This window comes from Macaca nemestrina, chromosome 14, assembly GCF_043159975.1.
Source record: "Macaca nemestrina isolate mMacNem1 chromosome 14, mMacNem.hap1, whole genome shotgun sequence".
NCBI classification, from domain to species: domain Eukaryota; kingdom Metazoa; phylum Chordata; class Mammalia; order Primates; family Cercopithecidae; genus Macaca; species Macaca nemestrina.
The window spans coordinates 4,910,181-4,933,943 of NC_092138.1; the positions used below are offsets into that span (position 1 = coordinate 4,910,181).

Below are 23,763 nucleotides of genomic sequence, written 5' to 3' on the forward strand. Positions count from 1 at the left end.
CACCCGACTCCGCAGGCAGCTCCGAGCCTGTGCAGAGACAAGCTTGCTTCCCTCCTGGATGGCTCCTAATCTAGCCTTCTAAAGCCAATCCAGGATGAGCTCCCTGACGTCGTCTTTAATCCTTAGGGTCAGGACCTGGTGTGCATTCGCTACCCAGGTGCAGGAGGAGTCAGAGGTGCTGTCCTAAGGGCCTGGTCACATCAACAAATCCCACCCCTGCCACATGAGAAAGTGGCTGGAGACAGAAATGCAACACCAGAGGGACATATGGATGGACTTTACATGAGACATTTTAAATTGAAGAAGACGGATAGATTGGAAAGTTGGACATATGTCTTTATTTAAATATACCAGGGAATCTTGGTACTAAAAGGTATTCTAGGATAAATCCTTTAGAAACTTGTTAAATGTTTTAACACGATAAAAGCATATATGTATGAGAAGTTAATTTCTATGCTATCTATCTACATAACCCTATACATACACACACACACACACACACACACACAGCCCTGTATAAACACCACACACATGAAGGTAGTTATCAATATACTTCCAACTGGGAAAAAACACATCAAGACTTGTTCGTCCATGAAAAGCGTCATCAGCAGTGTTGCTAACTTTCCCTGAGATTCTAAAATAGCACGTGGTTCATCTCATCACAGCAGTAACTACACAGGAGGGTTACAGTAATGTGTCCTTGCCTATTCATAAAAACAAAATTAACACTCAAACTAAACAAGTGAAGTGTCTGCTGCTTAGAGACAGCGTATAAAATATTGTAATTAATGTCCCATTTATTTCCTCCTCAGCTTTCTTTAATCAGTTTTTTAAATCTTAGCCCAAATACTTAACATTAAAAATAAAAAACAAAAGTCAAATAAATTGTGACATATCTAGAGCTAGAACCATATGTACATTCTATCTCTCAGGAGAGTAAGTAAACTTAATTAACAAGCAAATGCTTATGATCAATTGCTCTTTTCATGTCACTGCGTAGCAATTTCACCAATTGTGACTGAAATTTTGCCTGCTTTGTAGGTCAAGAAAATAATTTAGGACTGGGAAAGACCTCTGAAAGATTCAGCTTACCCCTTTGCTTCCAGGCAGAATCATTAAATAATAGATACTGTTTGGGTAGAAATTGATGATTGTCTCTATGCAAAAATATCCTCTTATGTGAAAGATTTTCACTTTTAGCTCATCTTTCCCCAAATCTCCTCATCATTTCCTACTGAAAAACGTGTTCTGCAGTCATCATTGACAGATGGATATAGCATGCAGGGCTTTGCTGAATGCAGAATGCCACCAAATCTGACCCAGACAAGCACGCCGCAGGGCTATCTCCCTGACATGTCACAATCCATGAGCGGTGGCACCCCGTTGTCCCCTATGACAATCTCTAGTCCTCTGGCCACTCTTGACAACCTTTGTTTTGTTTTTGCTTTTTTTGAAAAAAAAAAAAAAAACCTCCAGGAGGCTGCAATCTTGGAGCTGGGTCAGTGGTGTGGACACCTGCCTGGCCACACTACTGGGCCTGTTTCCCAAATGGGTGGTGCTGGGAGCACTGGCTGGACTTCTGCTACAGCCACGCAGGGTGAGCCTTTGGCCTCATCTCCAAGCAGCTTGACACCCCCAGGCGTAACTTTCAGAACAAGCAGTAGGTGTTCTCACCGATCTATCTATCAGGCCTGTATTACGGGTGAAGAGTGGAGGCTGGCACCCATACTACATACTACAACAACAAAAAAGTCCATGGAAACCCTGTCAGGCACGTCCTCAAAGGGGACTTCAATGGGAAGCCCTCACTGAAGCTGCATGGTGGCTACTCCAGACAGAAAAGATCTTTGACGCTTTAGAGTCACCGATTTCAGTGAATTATTTCAGGCACTCAAGGGGCACCTTAAGGAAGCTAAGAAACAACTACACTATAACGACGTTTGAAATCCAAAGAAAACAATCTCTTCCTGGTTTCTGAAACAAAATAAGAAATAATTTAGCCCCTCTTAAAGAAGCATTTATTTATTTATTCATTGTTTTCTAATATTTCACTGCTTAAAAATCTGCAGTCTCACTCTTGGTTATATCTTTAAACTCAAACCTTTTTTCTACAGCTGTGAATTCGTTTAAATGAACTTACCTTGTAATATTCCAACTGCTAAATCAAACCCAACATGCCACAGTACTCAAAGGATTCAATAAAATCCAGTATTCCTTTTCATGTAATATGTTGATTGAAAACTCTTTCAAAGCTCTCTAACATGTACCACTAGACAGGACCATCTGACAGGGTCTAACCTAATCTCTAAAATCCACTCGGTCATATTCCTGTGGGATGTATAAGCTAATTAAATATACCATACAAAACTATGATTAAATGATTTTGAGACTGTTGGTACCACTGCTCCCAAAGTGTCTCTTGGCTGCTCATTTAAAATGCAAATGAATATAAATGCAAGTTTCACAAAGTATCATTGCTGAAGCAGAACTGATCCACTTCATTACCAAGTGGAAAACGGTGAAGGGCAAGTACTCTGCATTTTGGCAATTTCAAGGAAGGGAAACGGAAGCTCGATTTGGCCAATATTCATTCATGGGTGACGCCTGTGCTAGAAAAAAGGAACACAGAACAACCCTTCAAATTTCCTGACTTCGAGAAGCTCACATTCTTCTTGGCGACAAAACGTTGCCCCAGTCTCTCAGGGAGCCCCCGAGAGGACACAGTGGAGCACAGGTCCGGGGGCTAAGGACGCAGAAATGCTTCCTTGGTCATCCAAGGTGGGTGAAGCTCAAAGTGTGGTCCCCAAGAAACTGTCACCACCACAGTCCTTGGCCCCAGCAGTCTGTGCTTTTGACCAAGCCCTCCAAGCTATGGAATCACCAAATGCACCCTGCAGGCCCACGGTTTTCTACTATAACAGTCAAGGGAAAGGAAAACACGTAGACCCAAGAATTGTCAGATACCACTAATAGCCATGCCTTCAAAATTCGTGAAATGTTATGACATATATCAGTATTCTGTACACATTTGCCTAAATAAAGATTTGAGGCCGGGCGCGGTGGCTCAAGCCTGTAATCCCAGCACTTTGGGAGGCCGAGACGGGCGGATCACGAGGTCAGGAGATCGAGACCATCCTGGCTAACACGGTGAAACCCCGTCTCTACTAAAAAAAAATACAAAAAACTAGCCGGGCGAGGTGGCGGGCGCCTGTAGTCCCAGCTACTCGGGAGGCTGAGGCAGGAGAATGGTGTGAACCCGGGAGGCGGAGCTTGCAGTGAGCTGAGATCCGGCCACTGCACTCCAGCCTGGGCGACAGAGCGAGACTCCGTCTCAAAAAAAAACAAAAAAACAAAAAAAAAAAAAAAAAAAAGATTTGAAAGGCTGTTAAAATGCAATTAATCACAAATAATGTTAAGTGTGATCATCACTCCAAAGATGGAAACTGCTATGCACGTATACTGAAGTATCTAAAGGTTTTAAACTGAACAAAGAAAAGTTATTCATTCCATTTTATAGGCCTAGAGCCTAGGATGAAAAGGCAGGTAGGCCAGAGGTGACTTCAGCTGCCCTGCTGGAACCTGGGCTCCATCGTGCAGTGACAGGATCTCTTTACAAAAAGCTGCCACCAGTCCAAGGAGGAAACTGTCGTGTACTGTGGTCACCTTCCCTTCTTGGGGGAATACCTGTCATGTATTCTAATAGTTTCGAAGGCTGTGTACCCAGGCCGTGCCCTAAGGATGCATACTTGATATAATCCTCACAACTCTATGAGGAGCCACTGTTAACGTCCCCATCTTATAGAGGAGCTTACTAAGTACCCACCACAGCCATCCAGGTGAGTGGCTGAGTGGACTCTGCACACTTAGCCACAGCACTGTGGTCTTTTTATCTTCCATTCGAAATTGCGCCTTATTTTAAGTGTTGAAATGTGCTTATTTAATGAAAAGATGGTAGACGGTGAATTCCTTTTTCTTCCAATATTCTTACTTAGAAAAATTAAGAGTTGGCAACACAACAGTAGTCTTCCAACTTTTTTTTTTTAACAGATACGTGGAATTCAAATCACTGCTACAGATGAAGACAGTGACTGAGAAATTCTAAACAGGGGAATGATGAGATCAGACCTGAATTTTTTTTTTTTTTTTTGAGACGGAGTCTTGCTCTGTCGCCGAGACTGGAGTGCAGTGGCCGGATCTCGGCTCACTGCAAGCTCCGCCTCCCGGGTTTACGCCATTCTCCTGCCTCAGCCTCCCGAGTAGCTGGGACTACAGGCGCCCGCCACCTCGCCCGGCTATTTTTTTGTATTTTTTACTAGAGACGGGGTTTCACCGGGTTAGCCAGGATGGTCTCGATCTCCTGACCTCGTGATCCGCCCGTCTCGGCCTCCCAAAGTGCTGGGATTACAGGCTTGAGCCACCGCGCCCGGCCAGACCTGAATTTAAACAGATCATTTTGTGAGCCATGTGGAAGACGGACAGCCGAGGAAAAGATCAGCAAAAGGGAGGCTCCATGGCTCCCGCATGAATCCCAGCAAGCAGTGGCTGAAACAGAAGCAAGGAGAGGATGTGGCAATTCAGGAAATATCAGAGCAGATGCAGGAAGGGGAAGAATCAAAGATGACTCCCAAGTTCTACCGTGGATGACTGGCAGGGTCACTGGTGGCACTAGGTGGCAAGTACAACACAGGAGGACAAGCCAAGTTAGAGAAGATGAAGACATTTGTAGATCAGAAATGCCAAATCTGACGTGCAGGTGCACATCCAAGTAGAGAGGACAGGGTGGAGAGCTCGGTGAAGGGGACTTGTCTGGAGAAATACATTTCAGGGTAGCTGAGACTTCAGCACAGATCTGCCAGGAGAGTGTGAGAATCACAGTACAGATGGAACCCGTAGGAGGCAACAGAGGCGAGGAGGAGGAAAAGAAAGACTACAGCACACTGACATGTGGAAAGCCAGGCGGGAGGGTCCCGGCGAGGAGAGGAGGAGTATGATGAGGCGGAAAACCAGCCACAAGATCAGCTCTCACGGGCATCCATGGTCTTGACAAAAGCAATCTTATGACAATGAGATTCAAGGGAAGGAAGTTAAGTGTTGGGGATGTGACAGGAGCTACCACAAGATGGTAGTCAGAAGAATATGGGGCAGATCTGTTCATATTTACAAACTGAGGGCCAAGAACCAAGAGAGAGGGAGATATTATACAGAAGTTCCACCAGATATGTTCAATGACAAAGGTTCAAGAAGGCCAGGAATACTCCAGTGTCAGGCTAGAAAAGAAATAAAAACGGGAAAATAAATGTGTAGATGAGGAAAGAGAAGTTGAGGAGGACCACGCCTGAAGGTGTCAATATTCTGGCAGAAAGAACCTGCTAAGAGAAAGCAGTGTGAAACTGAGCAGAGGCCCAGGAGAGAGTGACGAATGCTCACAGTCACTGGGAAGGAGAATAGAATGATACTGCCCACATGGAGGGGCTGCCTACAGTCAGACACCAGCATTTTTCAGATCAGTTTTACTGAAATATTTCGCATGGAATAAAATCCCATCAATTTTAGCATATAATTCAGTGAGTTACAACACACGCCTCCAATAGTGTAACTACTATCACAATCAAGAAAACATCACATTCCCATCACCCCAGAGTCCCACTGTGTCCGTTTCCCACCACAGTCCCAGACAACCACAAGTCCACCTTCTATCACTATCACTGTTGTTTTGCCTTTTCTAGAGTTTTATATAAATGTGATCAGACAGATTTCCTTTGGATTTGACTCTTTGCTTAAGACAATACTTTGAGATGCAAACTTATTGCAAAGATAAGTAGTATATTTGTAAATCATGCATCTAATAATAGACTTGCATCTGGAATATATTAAAAATCATTAGAATGCAGGCCAGGTGCGGTGGCTCACGCCTGTAATCCCAGCACTTTGGGAGGCCGAGGTGGGTGGATCACTTGAGGTCAGGAGTTCAAGACCAGCCTGGCCAACACGGTGAAACTTTGTTTCTACCAAAAATACAAAAATTAGCTGGGCATGGTGGTGCACGCCTGTAGTCCCAGGTGCTCAGGAGGCTGAGGCAGGAGAATTGCTTGAACCTAGAAAGCGGAGGTTGCAGTAAGCTAAGATCATGCCACTGCATTCCAGACAAAGCGAGGCTCTGTCTCAAAAAACAAAAACAAAAACCCTTAGAACTCAATGATGAAAAGACAAATAACCCAATTTTAAAATGAGCAAAGGATTTGAAGAGGCATTTATCCAAAGAAGGTCTAAAAATGACGCATAAGCACAGCAAAAGATATTCAACATCATCAGTCGTCAAAGAAATGCAAATCAAAACAAAAATGGGAAACCTCATTAAGCTCACTAAGATGGAGAAAATAAAAAAACAGACAATAACGAGCACTGGTAAGGATGTGGAGAAATCAGAACCTTTACACGTTGCTGGGGGGAATGTAAACTGTGCAGCTGCTGTGGCAACAGTTTGATGGTCCTCAAAAAGCTAAACATAGGTCAATCACAGTGGCTCATGCCTGTAATCCCAGCACTTTGGGAAGCCAAGGCAGGCGGATCACTTGAGGTCTGGAGTTTGAGACCAGCCTGGCCAACATGGTGAAACCCCATCTCTACTAAAAATACAAAAATTAGCCGGGTGTGCTGGCACACACCTGTCATTCCAGCTACTCAGGAGGTTAAGGCAAGCGAATCACTTGAGCCTGGGAGGCAGAGGTTGCAGACAGCCAAAATCATGCCACAGGTCTGGGCAAAGGAGTGAGACTCTAAAAAAGTCTCAAAAAAGAAAAAGAAAGAAAGAAAGAAAAGAAAAAGGAAGAAAAAAAAAATCTAAGCACAGACCTACTACATGACCCAGCAATTCTACTCCCAGCCATATACCCATGGAAAATGAAAACATCCACACAAAACTTACACACAAATGTTCATAACAACATTATTTATAATTGTCAAAAGGTAGAAATAACCCAAGTGTCCACCAACTGATGAAAAGAGCAATAAAAATGTCATATATTCACACAATGGGATATCATTCAGTCATTAAAAAAAAAAAAAATGCAGTAGGCTGGGTGCGGGGCTCATGCCTGTAATCCCAGCACTATGGGAGGCTGAAGTGGGAGGATGCTTGAGGCCAGGAGTTCGAGACCAGCCTGGGCAACATGGTGAAATCCTGTCTCTTAAAAAAAATTAAAACATTAGCCCAGTGTGGTGGTACGTGACTATAGTCCTAGCTACTAAGGAGGCTGAGGCAGGAGGATTGCTTGGGCCCAGAAGTTCAAAGTTACAGTGAGCTATGATTGCGCCACTGACTGCACTCCAGCCTAGGAGACAGTTTCTTTTTTCTTTTTTTTTTTTTTTTTAAAAAAAAAAGGAATAAAGTATAGATACATGTTACAACATGGAAGAACCGTGAAAGCACTATACTCAGTGAAAGAAGACAGACACAAAGATCACATGTTGTGTGGTTTTATGTGGTGGCGGGCGCCTGTAGTCCCAGCTATTCAGGAGGCTAAGGCAGGAGAATGGTGTGAACCCAGGAGGCGGAGCTTGCAGTGAGCCGAGATTGCACCACTGCACTCCAGCCTGGGCAACAGAGTGAGACTCCGACTCAAAAAAATAATAATAATAAATAAATGTCCAGAATAGGCAAATCCGTAGAGACAGAAATCATATTAGTGGTTGGCCAAGGGGTTGCAGACGGAAAGAAGTGGAAAGTGACTGCCAATGCAGACATGGCTTCTTTTTGGGGTGACAGGGGCTAGAGTCTCAAAGACACAGCAAGAGGGTCAGGAAGAGAAGTTGACCCTGGACAAGGGCTGTGAGCAAGAGATATAAGAAACCAAGATGCTGGACATAGCTGGGACTGTTGCTAGCAAGCCCTCTGCTTCTTTTTATTTTTTGTTGAGACAGGGTCTTACTCTGTCACACAAGCTGGAGCACAGTGGCACAGATCAAGGCTCACTGCAGCCTCGATATCCCAGGCTCAAGCAATCCTTCCACTTCAGCCTGTTAAGTAGCTGGGACTACAGGGGCATGCCACCACACTCAGCTAGTTTTTTTTTTATTTTTTATAGAGATAGGGTCTCACTATGTTGCCCTGGTCTCAAACTCCTGAGCTCAAGTGATCCTCCCACCTTGGCCTCCCAAAGTGTTAGGATTACAGGCATGAGCCACCATACCCAGCTCAAGCCCTGTTTCTGACCAAGAATGTCTTGGAAGGAACTTGCCTGGCACGAAATCTGGTGCCAGATTTGGCTGGGCAGGGGGTGGTGGCAGTTCCCAGGCAAAATGTCTTGAGGGTGATATTCTCTAGGTTGAGGAGCCCTCGGTGTACAGTTAGAGTGCAACAACAGTGTCTGATCTGCCATGAGTGGAGGGGGAGACATGGGACTAGGACTAGGACATGGCACTAATTCACACGTGTCACCATGGCATTCAGAGGAAGGTGAATATGCTAAGCAGAAAGTGATGGAGAAAGCCTGGTTAGAAACAGGGCTGATATTATGAACTCACAGGGTAGGAAATAAGCTAGAAAATGTTTACACTCTCATTTTTAAGACTGACATTATGCTGCTTATTTAAAATAAAACTAGAGCATTCTAGTTCTAAGCACAGTTAGCAGGCTGGGCGCAGTGGCTCATGCCTGTAATCCCAGCACTTTCGCAGGCCGAGGCGGGTAGATCACCTGAGGTCAGGAGTTCGAGACCAGCCTGGCCAACATGGTGAAACCCTGTCTCCACTAAAAATACAAAAATTAGGCCGGGCGCGGTGGCTCAAGCCTGTAATCCCAGCACTTTGGGAGGCCGAGACGGGCGGATCACGAGGCCAGGAGATCGAGAGACGATCCCGGCTAACACGGTGAAACCCCGTCTCTACTAAAAAATACAAAAAACTAGCCGGGCGAGGTGGCGGGCGCCTGTAGTCCCAGCTACTCGGGAGGCTGAGGCAGGAGAACGGCGTAAACCCGGGAGGCGGAGCTTGCAGTGAGCTGTGATCCGGCCACTGCACTCCAGCCTGGGTGACAGAGCAAGACTCCGTCTCAAAAAAAAAAAAAAAAAAAAAAATACAAAAATTAGCCCGGTGTGGTGGTGCATGCCTGTAGTCCCAGCTACCTGGGAGGCTGAGGCAGGAGAATCTCTTGAACCCAGGAGGCAGAGGTTGCAGTGAGCCAAGATCGCACCACTGCACTCCAGCCTGGGTGACAGAGCAAGACTCCATCTCAGAATAATAGTAATAATAATAAAGCACAGTTAGCAAAGACACTATTACTGAGCTTCTCTTTGCTTGCTCTATTCCAGGTCTCTCTCCCAGAGATACCGTAAGTGCCAGCACTACCAACACAGTATCTTTCAGATCCCATTCAGACTGTGTCTGTCTTTCCCTTGCTGGCCTCTGTTCCTGCTCCTGCTGGCAGGGTCGTCCATTCCAGGTCAATCAGGAAGAATTCTGCTTGGCAGTCCCACTCACTCCACGGGAGGAGCCAAACTAAAAGCAATCCTGCAACAAGGAAGGAGCACAAACCTCCCACAACGTACATCCCTTTCTTCCCAGCAATATGACAGGAGACCTATTCCTAATCTGTGAAAAAAGACAGAAGCTGGGTGTGGTGGTGCGCACCTGTAATCCCAGCTACTTGGGAGGCTGAGGCAGGAGAAGGAGAATCAATTGAGCCCAGGAGTTTGCATCTGTGCTGCACATGATCACACCTGTGAACAGCCACTGCACTCCAGCCTGAGCAACAGAGCAAGACCCTGTCTCTTAAAAAAAAAAAAAAAAAAAAAGAAAGAGAGAGACAGAAAAACTATTCTTGAGCCCCAAGAGATTCCAGCAGATTCCTCAGAATTCTAAGCTTTCCAGTTTTATTTTAAAACAAACAGGGAACAGAGAAGGAGACTGACTGGAAGATATAAACAAGCAGAAATTCTTTTGAGTTCAGTTTGTATTTTAACTTATTTCATTTAACAACCCCACATGTAAATTAAAAGGAGCAAAGAACAAATTTCTTATCAAATGCAGGTTTTCAAGACTTAAAGCTTAAAATCCAGTACAATGAATCTGTATACATTAACCATTAAAAACATTTAGCTAATGTCACACACATGATGCATCACATGCATGATGATGGATGGTGACAAAGATGACCACCACTAGCAAGATAGACATTTTTATTACACTTCGAAGGATCAAATATCAATCTGTTTAAAGTGGTTATCTCTGAGAAGTGGGATTATAAGTACCTTTCATTTTCACATGACATATTTCTGTACTGATTAAATTTTTCTAATTATTTTTATAATAAAAAAGAGAATTTTAAAAAAGATAACGTAGGCTTCTAGTTAAGACAGTAAAAATGCAATAGACATATGAAGACTACAAAGATTAATAAAATCAGAGGGTTCAGTCAAACTACCTCATCTTGTCTGTCTCTCCTTTTTCCCCAATATTTAGACTATGTTTAGAAAAAAAAAAGAAACAGAAGAATGTTTTAATCTACTTACCTTCCAGGCCCCTAACATTATATTTTCTAAAGCTAAATAAGTACTTAGATTTTAGGAAGTTTTTCTTAGCTCTTACTAAACTATTATATAATGACTTATTAAGAAAAAAATATATGAAGTGAACTTCAATTAACACTAACATGTAAGGAGAAATTCCTTCTTTGGAGGGTTCATAGAATCAGAACCACCCCCTCCCGCTATGACAATATAGGTGAAAGTCAGAAATAAACAAAGTCCATCTTTCTATTTATTTACAGTTTATAACCAACTTAATTTTTTAAAAAAAGATTTCAGAAAGATCAAGTCATCTGATCACCAACCTAGCTCCAGCAAGGTTACATGGTATACGTCACACACAACGAAGCCTCAAAGTGCCTGAAATGCTAGAGCTCTTCTCAAATGGAAGCTGGCTCCAGGCACTGCATGAGACCTACCAGCACCTCTCGCCCTAGTCCGGACACAGGCACCAGGCACAGCGGTCACTAGGACCACAGGCTGAGCAGCAGCTGCAACAGCCACCCAAGTGTCCATCCGGGAAACCCAAGAAAAAGGACTGTTCAGTTCCTCTCTGTCTCGAAGGGCCCTGATCTACTACTAGACTGGTTCACTGTGGGGTCTGCTGTGCGTTCCAACCCTAGAGATGACATGGTCCCTGTGATGAGAAGGCCAGACTGACAGCCCTACCATTGTTGCTCCTGGAGATCCTGATGCTACCCTCCTCACTACTCTCTCAGAGCCAGACCCAACTGCTGGCCCTAAAGGACATGTTTTAAAAGCAACACTCAATGACTTCTGGTTGAGGACAATAAGACATAAAAAATATAGTTAAAGATACCCCTGGGTAAAATTTAAGGTGAATGGCCGGGCGCGGTGGCTCACGCCTATAATCTTAGTACTTTGGGAGGCTAAGGCAGGCGGACTGCCTGAGCTCAGGGGTTTGAGACCAGCCCGGGCAACTAGGGGAAACCCCATCTCTACTAAAATACAAAAAATTAGCCGTGCGTGGCAGCAGCGTGTACCTGTAGTCCCAGCTACTCGGGAGGCTGAGGCAGGAGAACTGCTTGAACCCAAGAGGCAGAGGCTGCAGTGAGCCAAGATTGCGCCACTGCACTCCAACCTGGGCAAGGGAGCAAAACTCCGTCTCCAAAAAGAAAAAAATGGAGGTGAATCTAAAAGTTTTCTTGATATGGCCTGATAGATTGCCCCCGGTATACGGGTGGCTCAGGGAAAGATAAAGCTGGCAAAAGATTACCAAAAATAAGTGAATCAGAGTGGTAAGATGATAAATACACAAAGACATTTAAATCAAAAGGAAGAAATGCCAGGGCTAGGAATGAGAGGGAGCTCCTAAGATGATGCAGAAGAAAGCAAGCGTACTTTAGGGGAAGCTCCGAGAGAGGATCATACAGAGAAGACGGCGTTCCATGGATGACAGTGCAGCCTGGCCCAGGGCCCAGCCTGGCCCTAGGACAACCAGTTGACGGGGTCAGAAAGGGCTGGGGGAGGACAAGTACTTCTAGGGGAGGCTCACCACACAGAGATGGGGTCTTTCAAAAAGACTGGGAACTGCAGAGTAGACAGAGTAAAACGGACTAAACCTAACTAGAAAGTAGAACTGCTGGTAGTGAAGTCTCAGGAAAGGGTAAACCCACATAAAATCTGCAAGCTGGGGTGTCCCAGACAAGGAGGCAGAAGGAGCTCAAAGGGCTCAGTGGTTGGGGATACTTGGCAATCACAAACAACTGGCAGGGATGGAAACTCAAAATATATGAAATTGAATATGAAGTTCAGGAACACAAAAACCATCAAAATGAATACAATGACCTGACACTAAACAGGTCCAACTTAAATGTTATTATATCCAAATACGAGGTCAATAGAATGTAGAACACCCAAGTGACAAAAAGCCTTCTATAAAGTGTTCTAAAAAACCCAAGATTCAAGAAAACCAGAGGCAACAAGAAATCATGTTTTTAAAAAAATAAATCCAGCAAACATCTATAAAACATACTAAAAAATTAAAACAACAAAATGCCCACCCAAGATAAAAAATTCCCGTACCCAGTTAGGACACAAAATCATACAATTTTTAAAACCCCAAAAAGCACATTTTGAAAAACTGCTCACCTAGCAGGCGTCTACAGCCAGGGGACCCTGCCCAGGATGGACTGCCATAGCCACAGGCACCCTCTGATGAGTACAGGCCACACCAGCTATGCAGGGCACCCACAGGCTCGCTAAACCTTATGACCAGGCAGACTGAATGGCCGACCACTCCCAGGGCACAGGAGGAGGTAGGCATGGGGGCACCACCTGAAGGGACACAGAGGCTGGGCTTGGGACTGGAGCCCATGCTCTGTGGGCTCAGCTGTCTGGGTACCAGGCTGCCTGACACCTTCCATTTCTCTCATGCAACACTGCCAGCCACACCAAAACCATCAAAGGAGCACAGCAGCCCAGAGCAACACAAGCAGTGGGAGCCTCTTCGAAAGACCAATATGTATCCAACCCACTTTTCATTACTGTAAATACAATCCCGAATCTTCCTAATTATAACAGAGTCCAAAAACACATTGAAAGGATATTCAATGTATTTTCCTTATTAAAGATATGACCCTTTGAAGAAATACTGCCATTGGAAAAAGTTTAAATGAGCACGGAAATGAGATGCACTCCTGGAATGCCTTCCCCATTGTTTGGGAGGGAGTGTACATTCCAGGAGTGTATCTCAACTCTTTCTGGTATATAAAAGATTCTCTTACGTTTCCAACCAAACAGAGTAACTTACTTACAGCAAAGTAAGGTAAACGCAGCCTCAGGCTTGGGTGCCTGTGCAGCCCTGGGGTTTTACCCATCCTGGCCCAGCCCGCTCTGTATCATCTGCTGCCAGGCTCCCTGCTCTGCAGGACCTGGGCCTGGGTGGAGACAGAGGTCACACTCCAGCCCAGCCTCTAGGCATCTCCAGGACTACAGTGAGGAATCTCAACAGCCAGGTCTCCCGAGGAATAGGGAGTAACACATAACTCTCGTTTTCTTACTCTCATTATAGAACTGACCACATCTTAGACACTCCCTGACCCCTGACACCATCCTACAATTTTACAAGTTACATGAAATGGCCCAACTGTCCTGAACATAAATGAAATATTCTTTGCAACTAAACCTAAGAAATTCGACGCCCACCTTGGTAGCAGCTCTTAAGGTTACCACTGACGTATGAAAAAGTCACCTTACATCCTATTTCCTACTGCCTTCTACCAATTTTAGGTTCTAAGTATGTCTAACATTGCAGTCATAATCTAGTAATAAGCACGATCTACTACTAACTAATAAAGCAGGACAAAACAGAATGTGGCTTCCGTCCTAGCTTTCCTCTTTGCAGATATTACCCAACGATTTAACAGTTGTTCTTCCCTGTGCTTCCGAGCCCCCAGAGCCCCAAAGCAGACGTGCTATTCTTTCAGCACACCCCAGGGCTGTGGACAGTCAAGGAGGACTTCACAATTTCTAACTGATGTAGCTGGTTCAACGACAGTCGGAGAGTTAAAAATTCACAGTGAATGAATGAATGCACGTAGTGAAATTTGTAAAGACACATGTTTAAAAGATGAGTCTAAGAATGCTACTTATAAACAAAACAAATAAAAATTCATAGTGCTACCAACATACTGAAGATTTGGAATCACACAAATTATCGAATACTAATGACTTCCTATCCATGGTATTTTGTGATTTTCATCAGATGGTAAAAAGAGAAATTTTCTCATGATTTTTATTGGTTCCCTTTCTAACACAGTATACTGGAAAAACAGCTGTTAAAGACACGTGATTTTGCATCCTCAAGCTTAAGCTTTCTTGGTCCATCCCTTTTATCATATTATATTTGTACTATTTCACCAAAGCCAAATTTATTATTGTTCACAGAGGGTTGGTGTTCTATGAAGTTAATATCTAATCAATTCAAAGCACCTTTTAAAATGCAGTACCATAATATTAAACCTCTCATCATTTCAACACAATACAAAAACACAAAGAATATTTCAGAAAGTAAAACTCAGAATATTATGGAGATATGTAACAACTATCCAAATTTTCGAAAGATGCAATTGGTTTTATAACTGGGAAAAAAGAAAGAGACTACACAGCAGGTGGGATACATACAATTCTGCAGCACATCCATCAGTCATGCTCATGGGGAGAAAACCACATCCAATTTCCCTTATGTACATTAAAATTACTGAAATGGTGCTGCATACAAAATGTGAATGAACGGTCAAAACATTAAAGTGGGCCAGGTGCGGTGGCTCACACCTGTAATCCTAGCACTTTGGGAGACCGAGGTGGGTGGATCACCTGAGGTCAGGAGTTTGAGACCAGTATGGCCAACATGGTGAAAACCCCTCTATTAAAATACAAAAATTAGCCGGCATGGCGGCAGGCGCCTGTAATCCCAGCTACTTGGAAGGCTGAGGCAGAAGAATTGCTTGAACCGGGGAGGCAGAGGTTGCAGTGAGCCAAGATCTCACCCCTGACTCCATCCTGGGTGACAGAGCAAGACTCTGTCTCAAAAAAAAAATTTAAAGTGGCTAACAAATGCAGTTTCTGAACTTATCTCAAAATCAGGTGCGCTTGCATTTCAGGTTTGACTTTAAAATCCTACAACTTATCAAGTCATCTGAAAAATAATTTAGGATTTCTTCTCCAATATGCCATAAAAGTACTCAGTTAATATCAAAATGCATCCATAAAGCTTGACTGGATCCTGATTAAAAAAAAAAAAACTATAAATGATTCTGAAAAAATCTGAATATGAACTTAATATTAAATGATAATAGACACTGCACTCCAGCACAGGTGACAGAACAAGACCTTGTCTCAAAAAAAAAAAAAATGATATTGGAGAATTATTATTAATTTAGTTGATGTCATAAGACTAATAGGATAAAGTAACAAAATGTCCTTATTTTCAGGAAGTGATGGAGCAAGTGGTAGAGCAAGCTGACATTTCCACGGGTAAAGTGTTACATCTGCAACTTACTTCCAAAGAGTTTTTGTTAAACAAAACACAGACATATACTTTATGGCAAAATGTTTATAATTGTCAGACTAAGATGGTGGATATATGGATACACATTCTCTATTCTTTCCACATTTTCATACTTAAAGATTTTCTTCACAAAATTTAGGAAAAATATACATGTAATGATGTTATTCACCTGGCAATAAATTGAGCTGGTTTTCCAATAATTCTTCAAACAGCTCTTCACTTCTAACCCTGTGACATATGAAGCAGGGCTAGTTTAACTTACACATACACATATAGCCAGAGACCTTGGGAGTATCTCACCCCTGCTCTTCAAAACAAAATAAATCTTGTAGGAAACAAGCCTTCATTTGTGTCTCACTTATAAAAGCATAATGCTTAACAGAGCTACTGAGCACAGGTGCAGTGCTCTGAAGTTCAGCTGATGACACGCTGCATTTCCCCAATCCGCGTTTCAGTCATGGCATCACCAGGAGCTTAGGGTCCAGATGACAGATCACATCACTTCATTCATGAAAACATACAGGAGGGATTCTATGGCCAGAAATGTAATTTCTAACAAGAGGAGAAAAACTAATTTTTGAACAAGAAGTTGAAAACAGTCCATATCAAACCCTGTTAGGGTGAAAAGGAGAACATTTTATAGCATGCCAGAGATGAAAAAGAAAAAGAGTTTGAAATAGCAAGGAACAAAATGAGAGGAGGAAAGAATTCTACTTAAGCTTTTGGGTATGACCAAAGTTAAAGGTAAATTAAAATGTAGAAGAAAAACTCCCATTTGAAACTAGCCACCAGTTAAAATTGTTTATGGAGGGAGGGTAATTACAACAACATTCAGAATTTTACAGCCCTTCAGAAAACACCCAATTTAACCGCCACCCTTTACTATAAGGAAGCAGTCCCAGGGCGGGAAGCAGATACAAAGTCTAGGTCCCCATCTTCCCATTTGCCCAAGTCAAGAAAGGCATTTGAACCTGACAAATGATCACTGCAATCACAAGAGTCACTAACAAGTCCAAGCTGAAGTTTTCCAGTGCCTCGTGCCAATCTCACTCATTACTCCTATGCTCACATCAAACACAGACCCCTTCCACTGTAGAAAATCAGAGTTAAGTGCCTCCCTCTCTGATGTCTGTTACTATCACAAACAGGAAGGGAATCAAAAGAGAGAAAAATAATATTAAGTTTTAATAAAACAGTACAAATGGATTATTTATCTAATGAATTTGAGTCTCCCCCATCATCCAAAAGCTTTAGATTATTTTATAATTGTAGAAAATTAGTTACAAAATTTATCAACTATGCTACCTAGAGAAAAAATTAAAATTTTTAAGTAAGAAAATTAATATATAAAACATCAGCTCAAAGATTTCCTTCTATCTAGGTACAAGGCACAAAGAATTCCTTAAGGGAAATTTTCAAGGGCATTTATACATTTACCTAACATATAGGTGTTGAGAACAAAGGATGGTAGCATTGTTGCTTGCTTTTTAAGGCAATGCATATCCTGAAATCATGGCAAAACATGATATTGCTAACTTTGTAGCACCACCAATAAAGGGCCTAACATGTTATTAAAGTAATAGCAGGCCAGGCACAGTGGCTCACGCCAGTAATCCCAGCACTTTGGGAGGCCGACGCGGGCGGATCACGAGGTCAGGAGATCGAGACCATCCTGGCGAACACGGTGAAACCCTGTCTCTACTAAAAATACAAAATATTAGCCAGCCATGGTGGCGGGCGCCTGTAGTCCCAGCTACTCGGGAGGCTGAGGCAGGAGAATGGCATGAACCCGGGAGGCGGAGCTTGCAGTGAGCCGAGATCGCGCCACTGCACTCCAGCCTGGGCGACAAAGCACGACTCCATCTCAAAAATAAAAATTAAAAAAAAAAAAAAACCCGTAATAGCAAACTCACAGTTGATTATTACAAATGCTAGACAAATAAAGTGAAATTTGTACCTTTAGTGAGGCTAGTGGATGTTCTGGACCAAGTAAACTCCAATGAAAGGAAGCCAGATCTTCATCAGGCAGAATGTGATTTCCTGGAATATAAACATGGATAACATAAAAGCAATCATCTTAAGTAACACAGGAAAACATTTAAAAGCACTGCATCTCTAGTAGAAAACTTTCAAACAGAAACTGAGAACAACTCTTCATCTCTTAACGTAAAGCAACATACAGCAGGCAGAATCCTTGCAGCTGCCTCAAGAATGACGGGAATTTCTAGTGGAGTCCCAGCAGCATTCAACCTAAGAACTGCATAAAACTGAAGCAACCTCACAGCACAGTATTAAAAATAAACACCAGTTTGCAAAAGGTCAGTCTGACAATGTCAGGCTATCAAACACCAATTAGATTCAAGTTTTCATTTGTTCATGAAATGGCTGTGGTTCAAGCTTTCATCTGTTCATGAAATAGCTATGGTTCAAAATTACATAAAAACACCAAATGTGAAACCTGCACAATTATAAAATCTTTCTTAGCAAGATTAAATGACAATGACTGCTGATTGTAACATGAATCAACACCCTTCTCCCATAATTTCCATCACCACCCACAAACATATGTGAAAAGGCCCATCCTACAATAATACTCATGAGGCCATTAAGCTGCTCATCCTATCACCAGTGCTGTCACAGTCTACAAACAAAACTGTATTCAATGGAGAAACTGTATTTGCGGGAATACTCTACTTTCACAATCATGTTCGTATGCCTGGTACACCTGATCTTTAGTAGGTTAGCTATCTCACTGAAATCTCCAAGCAGTAATTTCCTAAACAACCGTGATTTTTATAACATGACTTAATCACCTCCACATTATGATAGCAGATTCATTAATTTGCTACTAACAGAAGGCAAAACAAAGTAAGACCATTCGGAATATTGCTACATTATAATATAGGTTGAGCATCCGTAGTCCAAAAATCCAAAATGATGCAAAATTTGAAACTTTTTCAACATCAACATGATGCCACAAGTGGAAAATTCCACACCTCTGCTCATAAGATGGCACGCAGTCAAAAGGCAGTCAAAACTTTGTTTCCTGCACAAAATTATTTAAAATGTTTTATAAAATTACCTTTAGGCTATGTGTATAAGGTATATATGAAACATAAATGACTTTCATGCTTAGACTTGAGTCCCATCTCTAAGATACTTCATTAGGCATATGCAAATACTTCAAAATACTTCTGGTCCTAAGCATTTCAGATAAGGGACACTCCACCTGTATTCCAAACACACAAACACACAATCCAGAGGTACTGAACTCCCGTGACGTCCAAATGAGCAAATCTGAACCGTAACTGCCCAGGTTTGCTGTGTTTGATATTGTTTTCCTCTGTTAAGGGATTGCATAGAATTTCACAGTGAAGAATGAAGTGTCTGGCCAGGCGCGGTGGCTCACGCCTGTAATCCCAGCACTTTGGGAGGCTGACACGGGCGGATCACGAGGTCAGGAGATCGAGACCATCCTGGCGAACACGGTGAAACCCCGTCTCTACTAAAAAATACAAAAAATTAGCCGGGCGTGGTGGCGGGTGCCTGTAGTCCCAGCTACTCGGGAGGCTGAGGCAGGAGAATGGGGGGAACCCGGGAGGCGGAGCTTGCAGTGAGCCGAGATCGCCCCACTGCACTCCAGCCCGGGCGACAGAGCGAGACTCCATCTCAAAAAAAAAAAAAAAAAGAAGAATGACATGTCTGAAATTTCGGAAGCTTCAATTTGAAATAATATTAAAGCAACTCGAACATTAGTAACAGTCCCTGTGAAAAATTGGGTGAAATACTTAAGTGAATATTCCAACATTCCTAAAACAAAATACTTTATAGAGCTATACTTTCCATTACAGAAGGGAAAAGAAAAATAAGCTTTCTCATTTGAGCACAGTGAAACTTTTCCAGCCTGGCCAACATGGTGAGATTTAGCCAGGTGTGGTGGCACACACCTGTAATCCCAGCTACTCGGGAGGCTGAGGCATGAGAATCACTTGAACCTGGGAGACAGAGGTTGCAGTGAGCCAAGATCACACCACTGCACTCCAGCCTGGGCAACAGAGAGAGACTCCATCTCAAAAAACAACAACGACAACAAAAACTCAGGAGCTTACCTATAACTTCACTAAACTTTTTGAAGAGATTCCAAGCCCTAAATTAAATTGACAACATATTGCAATTGATTTTGTTTTTCATTTATTTCAAAACTTCACAGACTAACAAGCTAGAAACGTATCAGTTGGTATTATTTTCCAAATACTATATTCAATGTTTCTTAAACAAGATAAACAGTATTCTTCCATTTATCAAATGAGCTAAGGCATCCATATTCTAAGAGCATGTGATTTTCACATTCAAAGTCAATTAATATGCCAAGTTATTTTGCATAGCATTTAAGCAAATATGGAACTTTCCATATAATGTGACACTGCCATACTCACTTTTAACATCAGAGGAAATATCCTTTTATATTTTAATATTTGAAAATATATTTAAAAGATTAGTTTTAATCCCCAAATCCCCAAAGGCACAAGAGTTCCCTTACTAAGCACTGTATTTGAGATTAGATTCAAACAAACACAACTTGTGAAATCACAATTTTGTTGACTGACTGATATAGTAAAACATGAAATGCTTTCACAAGATAATATATAAAAAATTGTGTGGCCAGGCGCGGTGGCTCATGCCTGTAATCCCAGCACTTTGGGAGGTTCAGGCAGGTGGATCGCCCTGAGCTCAGGAGTTGGAGACCAGCCTGGCCAACATGGTGAAACCCTGTCTCAACCAAAAACACACACCAAAAAAACAAGCTGGACGTGGTGGCATGCACCTTTAGTCCCAACTACTTGGGAAGTTGAGATGGAAGGATCGCTTGAGCCTGGGAGGCGGAGGTTGCAGTGAGCCGAGATTGCACCACTGCACTCCACTCTAGGCAACAGAGTGAAAACCTGTCTCAAAAAAAAAAATGCTGGGTGCGGTGGCTCACACCTGTAATCCCAGCAAAGACAGAGGTGGGTGGATTGCTTGAGCTCAGGAGTTCAAGACCAGCCCGGTCAACATGGTGAAACCCTGCCTCTACTAAAAATAAAAAAATTAACCAGGTGTGGTGGCGGGCGCCTGTAATCCCAGTTTTCGGGAGCCTGAGGCATGAGAACTGCTTGAACCATGGAGGCGGAGGTTGCAGTGAGCCAAGATCACACTATTGTACTCCAGCCTGGGCAACGAAGTGAGACTCCATTAAAACAAACAAACAAAAAAATTGTCCAAAGATATCTTAAAGATGAAAACTTGAACAGCACAGCCTCTGCAGCCCATGGGCTGGCAGTTTGCTGATCTTTTAAAGTTTCTTTCCTACCCAGTCCCCATTTTCTGATAAGGTTTCTAGGAGGTCTGTTAGGTACATATCCTACGGCTTATTGGCTTAAAATGTACTCTCATTTGAGACCAACTCGGAGAAAGAGAAATCAATAGCGCAACTGTTTTGATACTGAATACTGATTGGCAAGTGTCTTTTTGAAATAAAGAACTGGTCCCTCCAAAAAAGTAAAAATAAATTGTGACTCCTTCACTACAATTTCTAGTTGTGTAAAACTGTTTTGGAGTGTTTATAAAAATCTTTCTGATAACTAGGCATTTCTAAAACTAATCCACAACGTAATCCCCTCTTGAACAGGACTGGATTGGACGGCTAGCCTCTACAGAATATATACTGCAAGGGAGCACAGTAACTGGGCACTGGACACCACGCAGCTTCCCAAACTGGCCTTGTGTGTCCGAAACAGCCCCAAATCCCATCCGATTCGTGGATTGTAATCACAGGAGTGCCTCCCTCCAAAACATGTTTACTTATAGTTGGACACGATTCTTATCAACTCTAAGCAAACTAGAGCTGGATATTAAAGTAGGGTGAGACAAGCACAATGAAAGCATAAGAAAGGGTAGCTGACAAAAGAGCAAAGAAAGAAAACACACAATGCAAATATAAAGGGACAGATAAATATATTACCTCTTGGGAAATTTTTTCTTTTTTTTTTTTGGAGACAAAGTCTCACTCTGTCGCCCAGGCTGGAGTGCAGCGGCGTACTCTCGGCTCACTGCAACCTCTGCCTCCCTGGTTCAAGCCTTTCTTGTGCCTCAGCCTCCCAAGTAGCTAGGACTACAGGTACCCACCACCATGCCCGGCTAATTTTTCTATTTTTAGTAACGACAGGGTTTCACCATGTTGGCCAGGCTGGTCTCAAACTCCTGACCTCAGATGAGCCACCCGCCTTGGCATCCCAAAGTGCTCAGATTACAGGCATGGGGGAATTATTTTTAATTAAAGAAAATTAAAATATGTCATAGTGAAAACAACATTTCACCCTTTCTGGGTATTCAGCATAAGGAATTCCTCCAAGGAAATTTTTTAAAGACATGTACACATTTACTTAAAATGTAGGTGTTGGAAACAAGGTACGATAGCTTATTTTTGTTTCTCTTCTAAAGTAGTGAGTGTCCTGAAAATGAGGTGAAAACATCACTGTTCTAACCCCATAGCATATTTTCTTCTACTATAAACATAATTTATGTCAAAGGTTTAAATGTCTAATTTACCTAGTGACCATGTGTTGACATCTGTGATTTAGAATGTTAGTTTTCCAAAACCTTAAACAAGTTTATTCACAAAATTAATCTGAACAATTCCTGGATAGAACGATACCAATACCTCAACAAACACTTAAGAACAAAAGTAGCACATTAGCTATGCCAAAAAAATAATACAAAGCAAGGAAGGCTAAGGAAGAGCCCACACCTTGGTTCTCTTCAATGTGAGACACACATCCAAAACATTCAAGCACAGAAATACTTAAAAGATCAATGTGCGCATCATATGGTCACTCCCTTATAAAATATTTTCACACTGCTCCACCTACCTAAGAGAGCAGCAAAAATAGGAAAACGATTTGGATTCAGGTCCAGTTGCTTGGCAACTTCATGCATCAGATATTGGCTTGTGGTGAGACTTTTCCCATTCCGGCTCAGTTTTAGGGCATGGGCACTGAAATAGTAGGGGATGTTGCACAGTGCATAATCAGAGTCATATGCAACCAAGCCATGGAAACCATTCTCTCTGCAGAAACCAATCACTTCCTGATGGTGATCCTCAATGCTCTGTGCAACCTGGCAAACGAGAAAAAAACTTCATCAGATGTAGGGTAACACTGTAGCAACAAGCTCAATAAGCAGAAATGTTTGCACAGAAGCTGAAAAATCACATTTATGGAAACTATCCATGAAAGCCAAACAGTCAAAAAAATGCCATAATAAAGTTTGCGACACATTGCTCCACTAAGAAATTTCTGTGGGACATTGCATTTAAATCATCTCCTGTCAGTAACTTATGATCCCATCTAGACTACAAATCAATTTTCAATTCTTGTCAAGCTCAAAGATCACCCTGCTTGAAAACACACAAAGCCAGCTGACCCCATGACAGTATTTTCAAGGAAGAGACGGGGAGAAAGACACAAGAAAACAAAGAGGTGGGAAAGAGGGAGACAGAAAGAAGCCACCCAGTGTCAATGAAACCAAACCATTTCTTCAAAGTAGATCAAATGCGTCAGGTGAAATCATCAGAATTTTAAAAATAAAATAAAAGTATGATCCCTCGCCTACCTGTCAACCAGTTATTATCCTCCTAAAGCCTTCCACACGTGGAGACTGTGTAAGGATGCACACGTTCACCCTCAATGTAACTGCCACGGGCTTATTCTAAGTCCCACACACTATGTCAGGACTAGGTCTACATCAACTGCCTTTTCAGTGATGAAAAATCTAAGACACCCTCTTTACTTCTGCTGAATCCCCACTGAAACATCCACACTACCTCGGATTTCCACAACACACGAAGGAGCAAGCAGAGAAGCAACACCTCTGAGAAGTCAAAGTCCTCTGGACTCTCTCTAGTCCAAAAAATATAGCAAAAACACCTGGAAAAAATGTTCTAAATGATTTACAGTCCAAGACCACCAAATTCTTTCCTGCTGTTTCACATACTCATTAACACAACTAAATTTCTGGCAGATTTTTTGTTTCTACAATGGATAAGGTAATTTAGAGAACATTAATTTAAACTAAATTAGGTGATTCCAGTAACAATGGAGTATTAACTCTCCACAGGGCCTTAGAGGAGAAAAATGTGTGCCATTCTTAACCTTAAGTTTTTAAAACTAC

The 23,763-nt window shown here is 42.5% G+C and overlaps 1 protein-coding gene across 5 annotated transcripts in view; it reads right to left on the reverse strand.

Moving 5' to 3' along the window:
• Positions 1-23,763, reverse strand: part of LOC105498875 (family with sequence similarity 120 member A) — a 115,402-nt gene that overhangs the window by 73,475 nt on the left and 18,164 nt on the right. For all 5 annotated transcript variants that reach the window (XM_024786752.2, XM_011771253.3, XM_071077542.1 and 2 more), the window contains exons 2-3: positions 22,464-22,710; positions 17,513-17,595 (exon numbers count right to left, since the gene is read on the reverse strand). In XM_024786752.2, the coding sequence (XP_024642520.1) occupies positions 17,513-17,595; positions 22,464-22,710 (330 nt within the window). The remainder of the gene's footprint in view (positions 1-17,512; positions 17,596-22,463; positions 22,711-23,763) is intronic.